The sequence below is a fragment of the Notothenia coriiceps genome, unplaced genomic scaffold (genome assembly GCF_000735185.1).
Source record: "Notothenia coriiceps isolate Sejong01 unplaced genomic scaffold, NC01 NC01_scaffold00030877, whole genome shotgun sequence".
In the NCBI taxonomy this organism is placed as follows: domain Eukaryota; kingdom Metazoa; phylum Chordata; class Actinopteri; order Perciformes; family Nototheniidae; genus Notothenia; species Notothenia coriiceps.
Genome location: NW_011363578.1, coordinates 1 through 13988, shown reverse-complemented (window position 1 = coordinate 13988; position 13988 = coordinate 1). Strand labels below are relative to the sequence as shown.

Sequence of the window (13988 nt, the reverse complement as noted above, 5' to 3'; positions counted from 1 at the left end):
ATAACGGCCTACAGACATAAATAAACCAGCGACTGTATTCGCCATGACACAGACAGTCTGTGGTTTGTACTTGTTTAACTTTTGTCCAGTTTCTGAAAAGATATGAGGAGCTGTGATCTCTGTTTGCTAACTGCTAACAGCTAACTGCTGATGTTTTCTGGTTGAGCGTCAGTGGTAGGCTGAGATCCGCACCAAATCTCCATTTCACTTACATATGTACATACAAAATGTGTGCTTTTAAAATGTTATATTCAATATTGTCATTTTAAAAATTAAAAATGTATTCAATATTTTTTTTAGACGGGGCTCCATGGTGACTTGTGCTATTTTTAGAACATGCACGCGGGCGACCAATTTCCCCCCTGCGGGCGACTTAGTGCCCGCGGGCACCGCGTTGGCTACCCCTGATTTAGACAATAAGATATGGTGTGAAAAATAGGAGATGGCTAGTATCACTTCTAGCAAATAAATGTCTTGCAGAGCTGAAGAGGTTATCTGAGGTTCTCATGGGCCGCTGCCAGCACAGAATTTTGTGAACTTTGTGGCGTCCTTTTATGCATGTGAATGCAGTATTGGCCTTGGTGGAGGTCTGCGCTCTGTTTCTAGTTTTGTCTGAGACCAGAAACAAACCCAGATGTGTTGTACAAGTGGCTATACTCCTGTTTGTAATGGGAGTACAGTAAGGGGCTCAGAACGCATCCCTGCGGTGCACCGATATTGAGAATGAGGGTGACACCACACCACCTTCAACACCCGGGGTCTCCATACACAGATTTATACCAGGTCCTTGATCTTAGTGACAAGCCTCGTTGTTAAAAGCTGAAATGCACATCATTCTTGCAAGCTTTCTTGTCCAGGTCAGAATGGATGTGAACGGTGCACTCACCCATCTATTAACCTCTTCTGTAGGACGATAGAAAATCTGAAGGGTCTCACTCCAGCTGACCATGTTCACAAAAAAGACAAAAAACAATACAAATAAATTCAAAACAAGTCTGCATAAAATATCCCATATACACATACAAATGGTTTGGTGGTATGTGAAATCCAATCTTACAGTTTTACTGGAAGTTGATAATGTGTTGCTTGAAGTTTGTGGAAGGGTCTTCAGACTTGAACAGAGCCAAAACCTTGAGGCTTATCAGGGGGGTGAAGCTGGAAAACCTTCAGTCACAGCAAAAAACACAAACACCATTAAACAGTTTAGCTTTCTTACAACTATTTATATTATCTTAAGCGGGGACAGCTCAAGGTCAGCTGATGCTTTGATTCATTTCCAGAACTGAAAAAAAAGGAAAAAGTACATGCAGGAAGCAATTCAAATGATGAGGTAATTTAGTAAATATGTTTGTTTTTTACTTGCAGCATGGCAGGAGGTGGAGCAGAAGAAGGGAGATGGTGACGGTGTGGAGTCAACTGAGAGCCAGGGGCCCATTCAGTATACTGAGAAAACCCCCAGTGTTGCGATGAAGAGTGAGTACCTGCATCTCCACTTGTTCACATGGATCACAACATTCCCATTCATTCACCTGCTACAATTATCCAAAGAATTCAACAAAGTAAATCCGCCTTCATTAAATGTAATCTACTCAGTTTTACTGCAACTGTACAGATAACCTTGTTCCCGCTTTGTAACCCCTCTGAACTTGCCGTGTTTTTATTATTCCTGTTGTTTTAACCCCAGCAGGAAAGAAAAATGGTTGCTTTCATCTTCCCGCAAGAATCACATGCAGTGTTGTTTTTTCCGCTCAGTTTTATCTGTAACCATAGGGTTAGCTTTTGTAATACTCTCCTTTAATATTTAACTCTTCTTCGGTCGGTGAGAACCAGATAAGCAGCCCTGACTGCTGATAGTAGTGTGTCTGGTGTTGCCTCTCACGCCTGTCTGCTCTGGTTCACCTGCTAATCACTGCCCTCAAAAGAGGTTTCTCAATACTCTAATTTCCCCTCCTCGACTCCTCGGTCCTCCGGTAATGACCCGGAAATGAATTTCAGAGCGCCATGTTGAAGGACATCTAATTTCTCTAAATGCACATCGAGGACCGAGCATCGAGCATCGAGGAGGCTCTCTGGAGGAGCTCTAACCGAGGAGACACTGATGGGTCCTCCACGGCTCCTCCGCGGACGCATTTCCGGGAACGGTGGAAGCGTTACGCACAACTATATCCAGTCTCTGATTGTGTTACGTTATTATGAGTGCTCTCATAATAGTTTGATTCTGAAATTGTATATATTTTTATAAATATGTGTGTGTATATGTCCACATCTGTAGCCTGTTATTGTCTCATTATACTGCACTGTCAATTAATTAAAAGTAAATACAGTTGCAAGAAAAAGTATGTGAACCCTTTGGAATTACCTGGATTTCTGAATAAGTTGGTCATAAAATGTGTTCTGATCTGCACGTTTAGGAAGCCACTGCTGTCATAAAATGTGTTCTGATCTGCACGTTTGAAGTTTGCAAAAGAGCACCTGGATGTTCCACAGCACTACTGGCAAAATATTCTGTGGACAGATGAAACCAAAGTTGAGTTGTTTGGAAGGAACACACAACGCTATGTGTGGAGAAAAAAAGGCACAGCACACCAACATCAAACCTCATCCCAACTGTGAAGTATGGTGGAGGGAGCATCATAGTTTGGGGCTGCTTTGCTGCCTCAGGGCCTGGACAGATTGCCATCATCGACGGAAAAATGAATTCTCAAGTTTATCAAGACATTTTGCTGGAGAACTTAAGGCCATCTGTCCACCAATTGAAGCTCAACAGAAGATGGGTGATGCAACAGGACAACGACCCAAAGCACAGAAGTAAATAAACAACAGAATGGCTTCAACAGAAGAAAATACGCCTTCTGGAGTGCCCAGTCAGAGTCCTGACCTCAACCCAATTGAGATGCTGTGGCATGACCTCAAGAGAGCGATTCACACCAGACATCCCAAGAATATTGCTGAACTGAAACAGTTTTGTAAAGAGGAATGGTCCAAAATTCCTCCTGACCGTTGTGCAGGTCTGATATGCAACTATAGGAAACGTTTGGTTGAGGTTATTGCTGCCAAAGGAGGGTCAACCAGTTATTAAATCCAAGGGTTCACATACTTTTTCCACCCTGCACTGTGAATGTTTACATGGTGTGTTCAATAAAAACATAAAAACATATAATTGTTTGTGTGGTTTTAGCTTAAACAGACTGTGTTTGTCTATTGTTGTGACTTAGATGAAGATCAGAACACATTTTATGACCAATTTATGCAGAAATCCAGGTAGTTCCAAAGGGTTCACATACTTTTCTTGCAACTGTATATATGTCGTCATGAACACATCTGTCCATCAGACAGAGGGCTGCTGTGCCTCCTGTCATCATTGATGGACGTCTCTTTAAAATGACCGCTCAGAGGAAAGGAGTTCTCATTTCTCTAACCGCCTGCTGCTTCCCCTCCTCTCTCCTCCTCAGTCCTCCGCTCGCATCTCCTGTGGGCGGGACTAAGTATCGAGGATAGGAGTCGAGGAGGGGAAATTAGAGTATTGAGAAACCTCTAGTGACTGTGACAGATTCATTAAAGAGCATTTTCTATTACATTTATTTGATTAAGTCTACCTCTAGCACCAACATGAGGTTGACAATTGTGGTGAAGAGTTTAAACTAATAGTGGATGGTGTCACGTTAGTAAAGGCATTCATGTTCTCCCTAGAATTGTAATAAGTGAAATATGAATTTAACAATTCTTTGGTTTATGATTACATACCTGCAACTACATTTCCATCAGGCTCTGCTGTACTTAGTTTTTTGTGCTAATTAACTAATGTTAGTTTGGTAAATATATGAATATTAAACATCGCCATGCTAGCTCAAAGTGCAGCCTCACAGAGCAGCTAGCATGGCCGCAGACCCTTAGTCTGGTTTAAAGTTTAAACATTTATAAATGTCCAATCTGTTTGTCTCGGGTAACTTCATCAGTTACTCAGTAAAATAATAATAAACTACTATGCGTGGTTGCTCAGTTCAACCCTTGATTTGTTTGAAATAAAAACAGGGGGCTCAACATGCAGCCCTGTTGTGCTCCAGTGTTAAATAATGAATCAATCAATCATAGATCACGGATAATTCTTTTTCTCCTGTTTTTGTTTCTTTGCAGACTTTGTGCCCATAGACCTGGAGGAGTGGTGGGCTCAGCGCTTCCTTGCCAACATTGCCAATCTGTCTTGACTGAGTGAGGCTTTGTGGCGGGACATGAAGCACCGCGTCGATGCTCCCTTATAAGGGCATCACAAGACCGCAGAGGAGGCGAGTGACTCTCCAGGCCCTGCGTTGGGTTGTGCGTAATTTGATTTGATGCCCTGTGCTTCACGCTGCTGTAGAGATAACTGGGTGCACAACACAAACTGTCCCCCCCCCGCTGGTGCAACGACAGCGAGATGACTGAACTCTGACAGCGCTGACACGAGGTTGCGCTGGTATGAACAAAGTACCTGATAGAAGTTGTGAACCAAGTGTTCTGGGCTGTTTGTACGTCTAGGCTGATCTTTGGGTAGAAATCTACTGAAGACCAAAACAAGTAAAATGTTTTTAAAGAAAAATGTCTTGTGTGATTTAATTTATTGTAAACCGGGGCACATTTTACAGAAGGTTTTACAATGCATGACTATTGCGGTCATTTTTTATTACTATCGCATACACAAGTGGAGTGTGTTAAAAAGTAAAATAGCCCACAACAACATTAACATTTTCTTTTATAAAAAAAAACAACTTAATAATTACTGCCGTAAAGTAACATTGGCGTCTTTAAATGGTTTGGAAAAACATGGTAAAAGCAAAAGGCAATCCTTAAGAAAAGGCATCTTTCACATAACAAACATGGCCTCTTCTACCAGTTATTTTCAGACAAATGTTCAAAGCACTTAAATAACACCAGCCACCTCTCAAAGTGTCTTTGCAGTCATACATTTTCAAATGTTGGCTGCAACACCTTTCTTTCTGCCTGCTGCCTTTGCCCCGGTACCAGTTTTCTTGCCCCGCCAGCGGCTAGGTGCGCGGGGTCCCGGCTTGGCCGTGGTGAAGGTGATGCACTGAGAGTCCAGGTAGTCCACCAGCTTGGTGGCAGCGAGGCGGATCCCTGCTGCTTTCAGACGCTCCTTCAGCTGCGACAAGACCAGAGGCTGGTACTGGAGGATCTGACTGTAGAGGGTGGAGTCTGAGAGGATGAAGGAGCGCACCGCCTGGAGGCGATCCTGAAGGCGGTTCACTGACTGGGAGGCAGAGAGGCCGCCATCACTGTCAGAGTCTGAGAAGAGGCACAGCTCAGGGTTGGACCTGCGGAGAGAGAGGGAGAGAGGGGAGATGCAAGTACTGTATTAATGTTTTTCAAAGCTGCTAGTACCATATTAAGGTGACAATACAACGGCTTGTCACCCTTATTTCCAAAGCTGTGTCCACTAGAAACACTTGCCCAGAAGAGACAAATACAAACTTGTTCCCAAATAGACAATATTTTATTAACATGAATGAATACTAGTTTTGAAACCATTATTTTTCTAAATAAATCATTCAAATCAATGAGTGACATACACCAGTGATTTTCAAAGTGTCAGTTTGATGAGTCTGAGAAAAAAACATAAAATTATGCTGAAATTTGTTTTTTTCGGCAGCTCAATAAATAATGATTAACTTTTAGAATCCACAATTTTATAGATTATGTCCTAATCTAACCAATACGTAACGCCTATAATCTTTCTAATACATTCATCTTCTGTTGTTCTTTCAACTAAGACAATAAAAGTGTAACTGAATAGCCTACGTACAATTATTTAAAAAAGGGACATACATGTTTGATCCACAGTCCGAAACCCAAAGAACTTGAACATTCAATTACATACTGTATTTTATCTAGAAAAGCAAATAAACTCAAATTTAGGAAGGTGATACTAAGAAGTGTTTATAATTTTCTCTTACAACTAAGTTGACTAAATAACTTGAATAAATATGCTAATAAAGCAGCTATTATTTATTATAAATATTTACACCTATCGATCCATTTGAAAGAAGTCCATATTTTGTATTCTCAGTGTGCAGTTGTGTGCTGGGACGTCTAGGGATGGTGTCATATTAAGTATGAGTTTACAAAGTATTGCTTGAGCCCTCTGAACATATGAACCACCTGAGTTGATCCACACACTGGAGGAGACCTCGTACCTCTCAGACTCCTCGCTGGCGGCGGTGGAGGACGTGTTGGAGCCTTGGGAGGCCGACAGAAGCTCCGCCTCCTCTCTGCCGGCTTTCACAGGGGAGACAGCAGCGGGCGCTTGGGGCTCTTTGAATTGCACTCGCTGGCTGCAGGAGGCTGAAGAGGCGGGAGGGGGCTTGGTCTGAGCCGAGGGGGCCGCCTCCTCCTCCTCGGAGCTGACCAGCTGGTGTGTGTACTGGTGGATCTCCTTCAGTTTGAGGATCATCTGGCGCTTTGGTAGAGGCCGAACACCAAACCTGCGCAGAGGAGAAAGTAAGAATCAGACAGATGGCTGGAGACAGCCAGAAAGACTAATCTGGCAGTCACACCGTGGGAGGTAAGAGGATAGGCACCTCACTTAATAGCCTTTATTAGAGAAAAACAAATTTGACCCCCTGCAGTTATTCACCCCTTCTTTAGCGTCAGGGCTGACAGTAAACCTTACCTGTTGAGTTTGGTCTTCAGCTCCGGGGTGTCCATGTCTGAGTAGTGGGGCAGGGGGGTGATGGGTACCAGGGTGTGGCGCCTTTTATTACGCGATGGTACTGATGAGACACAAACAGGAAGAGATTGTTGGACATTGCAGTGTCAATTTGGCATCAGAATTGCATACATTAAAGACAACTGAATGCAGCCAAATCAAATGTTCAAAGTTAGATACTGCTTTAGTTAAATCCAGACCTGAATCTCCCTGAAAAAAACAAAAAACAAACAGATGCCCTCTCCCACACTGAGATACCATGTACATAATGTTCAGGGGATATTGGTTGTTTTGTTTGATTAAACTGTACGCATCCCTTTCCTACTACAGCATGTATTAATACTGGAACTATTTAGGTTGATTGTTTGTGAAGGAATTGTCTGACTGTAAATGCAAATCACAAAGGTTTTTGTCATCAAAAATGTTACAATGCTCAACAAATATTGTTTTCGTTTGGCCAATCATTCACGGGAATAAAATAAAACACTCCACTAGTAGTAGTTAAACACCGATCATGTTTGGTGTGTTAATTTAGCAGCTAACTTAAGCATTTCATTTGAGCTCTCCTGATAACCTGATTAACAGTACTATAATACAATTATGTGTCATTTGTTGAAATAATACATTTAATTAAAGTCAATGTTTCAGTTTTTAGTGTAGAGAGAAAATTAAATGAGCTAATTTTGTAAACATTTATCATCCAGTCATGTTGGATTGTCGATCAGACAAAACCACACATTTAAAGATGGTGACTTTAGGAAGAGAACATTGACAAAACTATGGAGAAACTAATGGGTTATCAGAGATGTAGCCAGTTAAAGTGGCAATAGATACATTTTTCTGCTTGTCATGTGCTCAGATCTTTGTAGGATACAGTTTTACAAAACACCCGATTGTGCCTCTAGTAAATCACAAAACATCAGCATTCCAGTTGGGAGAGAGAAATCACTCACCTGGTGTTTTGAGCTGGGCGGGGGGGTTCAGCCTCTGACAGAGAGGAAGAGCCTCCTCCTCCTCTTCCTCCTCCCAGCTGTCCCATATTTTAGAGTCCAGGAGGCTGTTCACGATCTCTGGTGTGTTGTGGGTGGGGGGATCAGGGGGTGAAGGCGTGAAGGAGACGTCTTTATGAGCAGTGGATTTGGATGAAGAGGGGGCGGGCCTGAGGCTGGGGGGGGGATGCTGCCGCTCGGTGGAGGACGGAGGGTATTTTCCCTGGCTGGACGCCCCGCTGTCCTCCAGCCTCAGACTGAAGCAGCCAGGGTCCTCGTCCCCGCAGGCGCCCAGACCCCACGAGTCGTTGAACGCCATGGGGGGCTCGTCCATGAAGCTCTGCCTGAAACTGGACTCAGCGACTTCTGCCTCTCCAGTTTCTGCTTCATCGACTCTATTTCCGCACTCCGTCTCTCCTTGTCCCTCCTCTAGTCTCATCCCCCTCCTCTCCAGCTCAGACCCTGTTTTGCTGTGACTGTCGACAGAGCGCCGGCTGTGACTCGAGGACTCGCTGTGTCTCTGATGGCCTCTGAGAGAGGAAGACGAGGGTGGATCTGAAGGGTCCGACAGCGGCGAGAGATGAAAGCTCTCAAGCTCCGTCTTCTCCTGGCTCTCACATGGCGCCCTGTCCTTTCCCTGACTCGTCCAGCTCCTATCGAAGCTGCTGTGGAGTGGGGAGGTGGTCAGGAGGTCGGGGGCTTTGTGGAGCTCCGTGTGCAGGGGAGTGCTGCTGTAAGGCCGGCTGGAAGTCTGGAGGTGGAGGGGGGTACCCTGCTTTGAGGAGATGGAGAGCTTAGGTTGGGACAGGGGAAGTGCAAACACTCCTCTGTCTTTACTCACATCAGAAGAGCTGCTTCTTCTAGAACTGAAGTCCAGTTTTAACGCGTTAGCCTCCGTCGGGCTAACGCGAGATGAAGCTCTGGTTGGACTGTTGGAGGTGTGCGGTCTGTCGTTAGAAGGTAAAGCAGGGGGAGAGAAGGATGAGAGGGAGGAAGGGTCTGCTTTAGGGAACAGCTGCGTCCTGCACATGCTGCTTTGAGTCTGCGTGGAGCTGCTGGTGGAGACCCTCTTTGTCTGGAGAGGCGTGGAGGGGATCAGCCAGGAAACTTCTGGAGAACAGCCAAACAGATCTGAAGGACTCTGACCCGGCTCTCCATCCGGACTCAACTCTAAACTGCCACTCTGTTTATTCTCCAGGGTGGGGTCATTGGGTTTAATCTGGGTGTAGGTGGTGTGAGTCTGGACGGGGTAAGGGGAAGGTGGGGAAGGACTGCGGGCAATAAGAACGACCTCCATGTCCTCGCTCGAGTCTGACAAAACTATTAACTCAGGCTCATTTTTCTGAGGTGAAACTAGGGAGTGGGGAACGGGAATACTACGCCGACCTTGGCTTTCTCGATTCAAAGTTTGCCCCTCTTCTCCGCCCCCCCCGAGCCCAGGAGACAGACCCGGGATGGGCAGGGTGGAGGTGCTGGGTTGGGCACTGTGGGAGAGGTCCTCCACACCACTCACTGAAGACTGGAGCAAAGTTCTTCCGGACGGGTGAAGAGAGGGTATATGAGGGGATTGTGGGGCTTGAGGAGTGTGTGTTCTAGCGAGGCCGGATGTGGAGGGTACGGAGGGAGGGTCTTCCTCGTAGACCCCCCAGGAGTCGGAGAAGAGGCGGCTGTAGCTGCGCTCCAGGCTGGGGTCCGGTTGCAAATGCTCTTTTTCGTTGAAGCCCGCTGAGCCTTTTTCAGGTTCTGTTAGTTCGGCGAAAACATCATCTCCACCTTCTTCCTCTTCTACCTTCTCCTCCTCTTCCTCCTCTATGCTGTCTTCCTCCTCCCTTTTTCTCTGCGTTGCTGCAAACTCATAGATCTCCTCCAGCTCTTCCTCGTTCACCTTCTCCTCTTCTCTGTCACCCGATGCGAGGTCCTCGGCTTGATGATCGTCTTCCAGTTCTCGCTCTTCCTCCCTTCCTCCGTCTGTGTCCCCGCCCTCGTTCACCTCTTCGTCCCACATGGAGCGCAGCAGCTCGTTGAGGGTCTGCTGCATCTGATCGTTGGCGTCCTCCTCCTGGTTCAGGAAGCCCTCCGGCTCACATAGCTGCTGGAGCTCCTGCAGGTCAAACCTGAGCAAACACAAAAGGGTCGTCACTTTATTTAATATATTTCTCACAGAAAACCAATTTAGATTTGTTTAGAAACTTTAAATAGATGATAAAAACATCTCATAACTAAATAGTAATTAAGGTTGGGCGAGGGGTAGTATTCTGAGGCAAAACACAAGTTTCAAAGACCACAGTCGTATATTTACAAGAAAAAATCTGGAATATTCAGAGATTATACTTATGTGAGAAATGAATGTTTTTTTGTCAAGGAAACACATCACTTCACTTATGTTAAGATAAATAAATAAATAATAAAATAAAGCAACCTCATAACAACAAAGATGTATTATAGTAAATACATTTAGCCATGAATTTGTAGTTATTTAATTGCTCTTTTTAATGCACTGTTAGTGTACAGTTTTATTATTATGCTGCTGTGTTTATTGTATCTTTGGAACTCTGGCACAAGAATTTCCTTCGGGATGAATAAAGTCCTATCTTATCTTATCTTGGTAACAATGGCTTTCTAGAAATGTTGTGAGAGCATATGAACTTCAAATTGATATTTGAAATGACATGTTTGACTGTGATTATGTGCATTAAAGTCAGACAGCAACTAACCAGACCCAAATTGTTTTAAATTGTGAGTCAAAGAAGCGTTTAATGTCCTGGCTTGTATACTGAAAACTAACCTGGATGCTAGCTCCAGGACATGAGGCTGAAGGGCCGGTGGGATGGAGCAGCGGGCGGTGTAGAGGTACTGCAGCAGAGCTAACACGGCCTGTCCCGGGACGTCGTTCACCAGAACCCTCTGAGCTGCAGGAGACCCCTCCTCCTGTACCCCAAAACCACTTTCATGTACCTGAGAGAGGAGCAGAGGGAGGAGAGGAGAGGTTTCATTGTAAACCTTATGAAACATGTGCTCACTAACTGATACGGCTGCAAACAGTTTGAAGCTTGAATGATTTGCAGTTTTTAATATGAAGATTAGGCAACCCCAATAATATTATTACCACTATTGCATTTGTCAAATTACATTTCATGAACTGCGTGTGAATTTTTCTAACTTGTGTAATCGGAAAATGTCTAAATAACTGTGTGTTGTAAAGCTCAAAACTAATTTAAAACATAAATCATGATTTACAAAATGTACAACACATCAACAAAATACAACGCTCAAATCCATCTCTCGCTATTTAACTGCTGAAAAAAACGGTTTGCTCTGCAGTTTTCTGCAAACGTGAAACAAAATGACATGGTACAGACATTCCTAATAAAAAAAAAAAAAATGTTTCCTGTCTATCACAAATTGTTAATGCATCTGTTTGGACAAAGCTCTGATAAAAATTAAAAACACAGATTATTTTCATTACAAAATACTCACACAGAAACCCACCTCTATAAAAACAAAGTGTTAGACCAATAGGTGAACATATGAGGAGGTGAAATGACTCAGTTATACAACATGTTTAATTTAAAAGCCTATAATAAAAAAATCATGCAGTCCTGGTTCTGGTATTATCAGCGCTGTGTTGTGCAACACGCAGTGATGGAAGTTACCATTTCAGCCAGCAGGGGGCATCGAGCGTACACCATGAAGGAATGAGCGAAGAAGACGTCTCCATTGTCCACCTGCAGCTGCAGGTCGCTGAGCTGAGGGTTGTTCACCATGCTGCTCAGATCTGAGGTCAGTCTGCTCTGTGCTGCCTTCAGGGGAACACCAGAGGACACAGAGAAGTCAGTGCGTTAGACAATAATATGTGAAGGCCCAGTAGGCATACAATACTGCATGCTTCATCTGTAGAAAATGTCTTTGTCACACAACAGACTTACAGGACACTAATGAAGAGAAATGCTTCTAAGAAAGACAGAGTCACATTTCTGGGGCTTAGAAATCTTAAATTAACTCTCCCAACTTTACAGTTATTAAACAACGTTCTGTTGGATGCCGAATGCAGCGTGTCTGCATTCTTATTCCACTCCATTCGTTTTATCTGAGTGTTGGTGTAGATTTCCCCAAAACAATATATTTGAATTCCTCTGCAGATGTTAGCAACACTTCTGAGACACACGCCTTAGGCCTTCAAAACCTCCACCTGCTGTGTAAGAGGTGAGGGAGTATAATGCCCAGCGTTGTTTTTTCTTTTCTTTTGTTGTACATTCAGTGCACGTTTACGTATGTTTCGTAAAGAAATAAATCGGTAAAAACTTTTTTTTTTTAATCTGCAGTATGAGAAAAGTAGATTTTGAATCAAGTATTTCGCATTTCTTAAAGTGAAATAAGATAAAGAAGAAGTAATATAAAAGGGGACTGTAAAACATATCTAGTAGTTGCTTATGAAACACTACATTGGAAAGAATCTTACCTTTACTAAAGAAAATAATTTCCTGTAGTTCACATATGCATCTGACAAGATAAGGCCAGTAAAACAAACGAAAATTGTGAGCTCAGGATCCATGTCAAATGTCAGATGAAGTGTGATTACGAGCAGTCTTACTGTTTGGCGCTCCTGATCGGTCCCTGAAGGATCCGTCCTCCTCCTAGCTCGGATGTGAGCGTCTGGATGTGTGTGTGCAGTTTCTGGCAGGAAGCCGCTCACACCGAGGTCGGACGGCTCCTCAGGCTCCTCTAGGACAAAGCCGCTCAGACGGAGGGTCGTGATCTGACTGCCACTCTTATCTGGGGGAAGAAGGACACATCAGGACCCGTTAAATCACTACTTAATACAGTGTGTGGGGGAGTGTCTCCCAAATGTTATCACAGACAAACTTAAATTCATAAAACAGGTATTTATCAAAAACATTACTTTAGAAGAAATATCTAACCATTTTGTATTTCATTTCACCAAAACAATGCAGATTTCTTAACTATAACATAAAATACATTTTCATCGAGATTCTATAAAAGTTGTGTTATTCTGCTTAATATACTGAGGAATGTAATCTTCTTGGGACAGTTATGGCTAAGAAAATGCTTTTGCAGATAGAAAGTAAAGAGAACGTATTTGTTCAGATATAATTCTAAATATGGACACACAATAATGAACACTTTATGTACTTTATATAACAAATAAATGTTTAGCTTATAAGAAACAGACTTTCGGTTGGAACCCCTAACTGTGCTCATGTATTTAGTTTGTAAACAAACACAAGCTTTTGGGCAAGCACTTAATGCGCATGGTTAAATAATTCTAAAGCAAATGTTTTATAAGACTCTCCAACTTTTTGTTAAAATGTCAGGTTTAACCAGAGAGCAACTGTCAGTCACCATTAGATAGGTTTGTATTTCCCCAACATCGGTGTGTTTACCTTTGCTCGGGCCTGGGGCGGTGCGACCATACTGAGTGAGGGTCACGCCGTCTTCAGCCAGCTCTATCAAATCCATCAGGACAGCCTGGCTGCCTGCTGGAAGCTGCCCCGCCCCTGGGGTGGAGGGGGCCGTCTGGGGGGTGCAGGCTGGAAGAATGGAGACCCCGGTCCCTGTGACAGTAGCTCCTTCACTCAGAGGTAGAACAGGAGAGATAGGCCTGGTTATGGTGCTGGAGGAGGCTGCATCCTTCTAAAATAAAATGGAGGAGAAAAGTTTTTATTTAAATCAGCTGTGATCGGGTTAATTAGCAGCTGGTACTGAATGTTTTTTGCGCCCTCATCTTGGTTTGAGCCATACTTTAGAAGGGTCTTAAACTAGACGATTTCATAATCATGAAAGATCTATAATAAAAAACAGGAGGGAGGAATAACTGACCACTGAGTGCACATTTCCTGTTAGTGTATAATGACAACTAACTAGTTGACGTAATTTGATGTTTGTTTGAAGTCTGTTGTTTGTTATGTATGTGTTCACTTTGCAAGTAATCCCTGATTAAGGAGATTGTGAATCAATTCAAATAGAATACAAATAAATCACAGTTTCCCCCTTTCAAAGTTTTCCAACCCTTGTGTTAACCTTCCGATCCTTAGTTCTTGGAACAAAATCTATTTCAAGAGCTTTTTAAAAAAAAATTATTTCAAAAGAACATGACCTCAACATGTCCTTCACATTCCTCATTCAGTCAAAATAAAACAGAATTAACATGTCTTTGCCGTCTCACCTTCGCCGGCTCCCAGGGGGTGATGAACTCTCTGAGCTCGGGGGTGTAGAAGTCAGCCTCACAGGTGGAGGCTCCGTCCAGCAGGGAGCTCCTCTGCCAGAGAGGAGCCGCCCCG

At 43.6% G+C, this 13988-nt stretch overlaps 1 protein-coding gene across 1 annotated transcript; it reads right to left on the bottom strand.

The window, feature by feature from the left end:
* Positions 1 to 4712: 4712 nt before the first annotated feature.
* slx4 (SLX4 structure-specific endonuclease subunit homolog (S. cerevisiae)) lies at positions 4713 to 13982 on the bottom strand. Its single transcript, XM_010787621.1, has 9 exons — positions 13874 to 13982; positions 13092 to 13341; positions 12281 to 12462; positions 11343 to 11489; positions 10475 to 10644; positions 7654 to 9803; positions 6665 to 6764; positions 6189 to 6476; positions 4713 to 5309 (listed from the first exon to the last, which is right to left on the bottom strand). The coding sequence occupies exons 2-9, from the start codon at positions 13165 to 13167 to the stop codon at positions 4946 to 4948; spliced, it is 3477 nt and encodes a 1158-aa protein (XP_010785923.1). The 5' UTR covers positions 13168 to 13341; positions 13874 to 13982; the 3' UTR covers positions 4713 to 4945.
* Between the last annotated feature and the right edge of the window lie 6 nt (positions 13983 to 13988).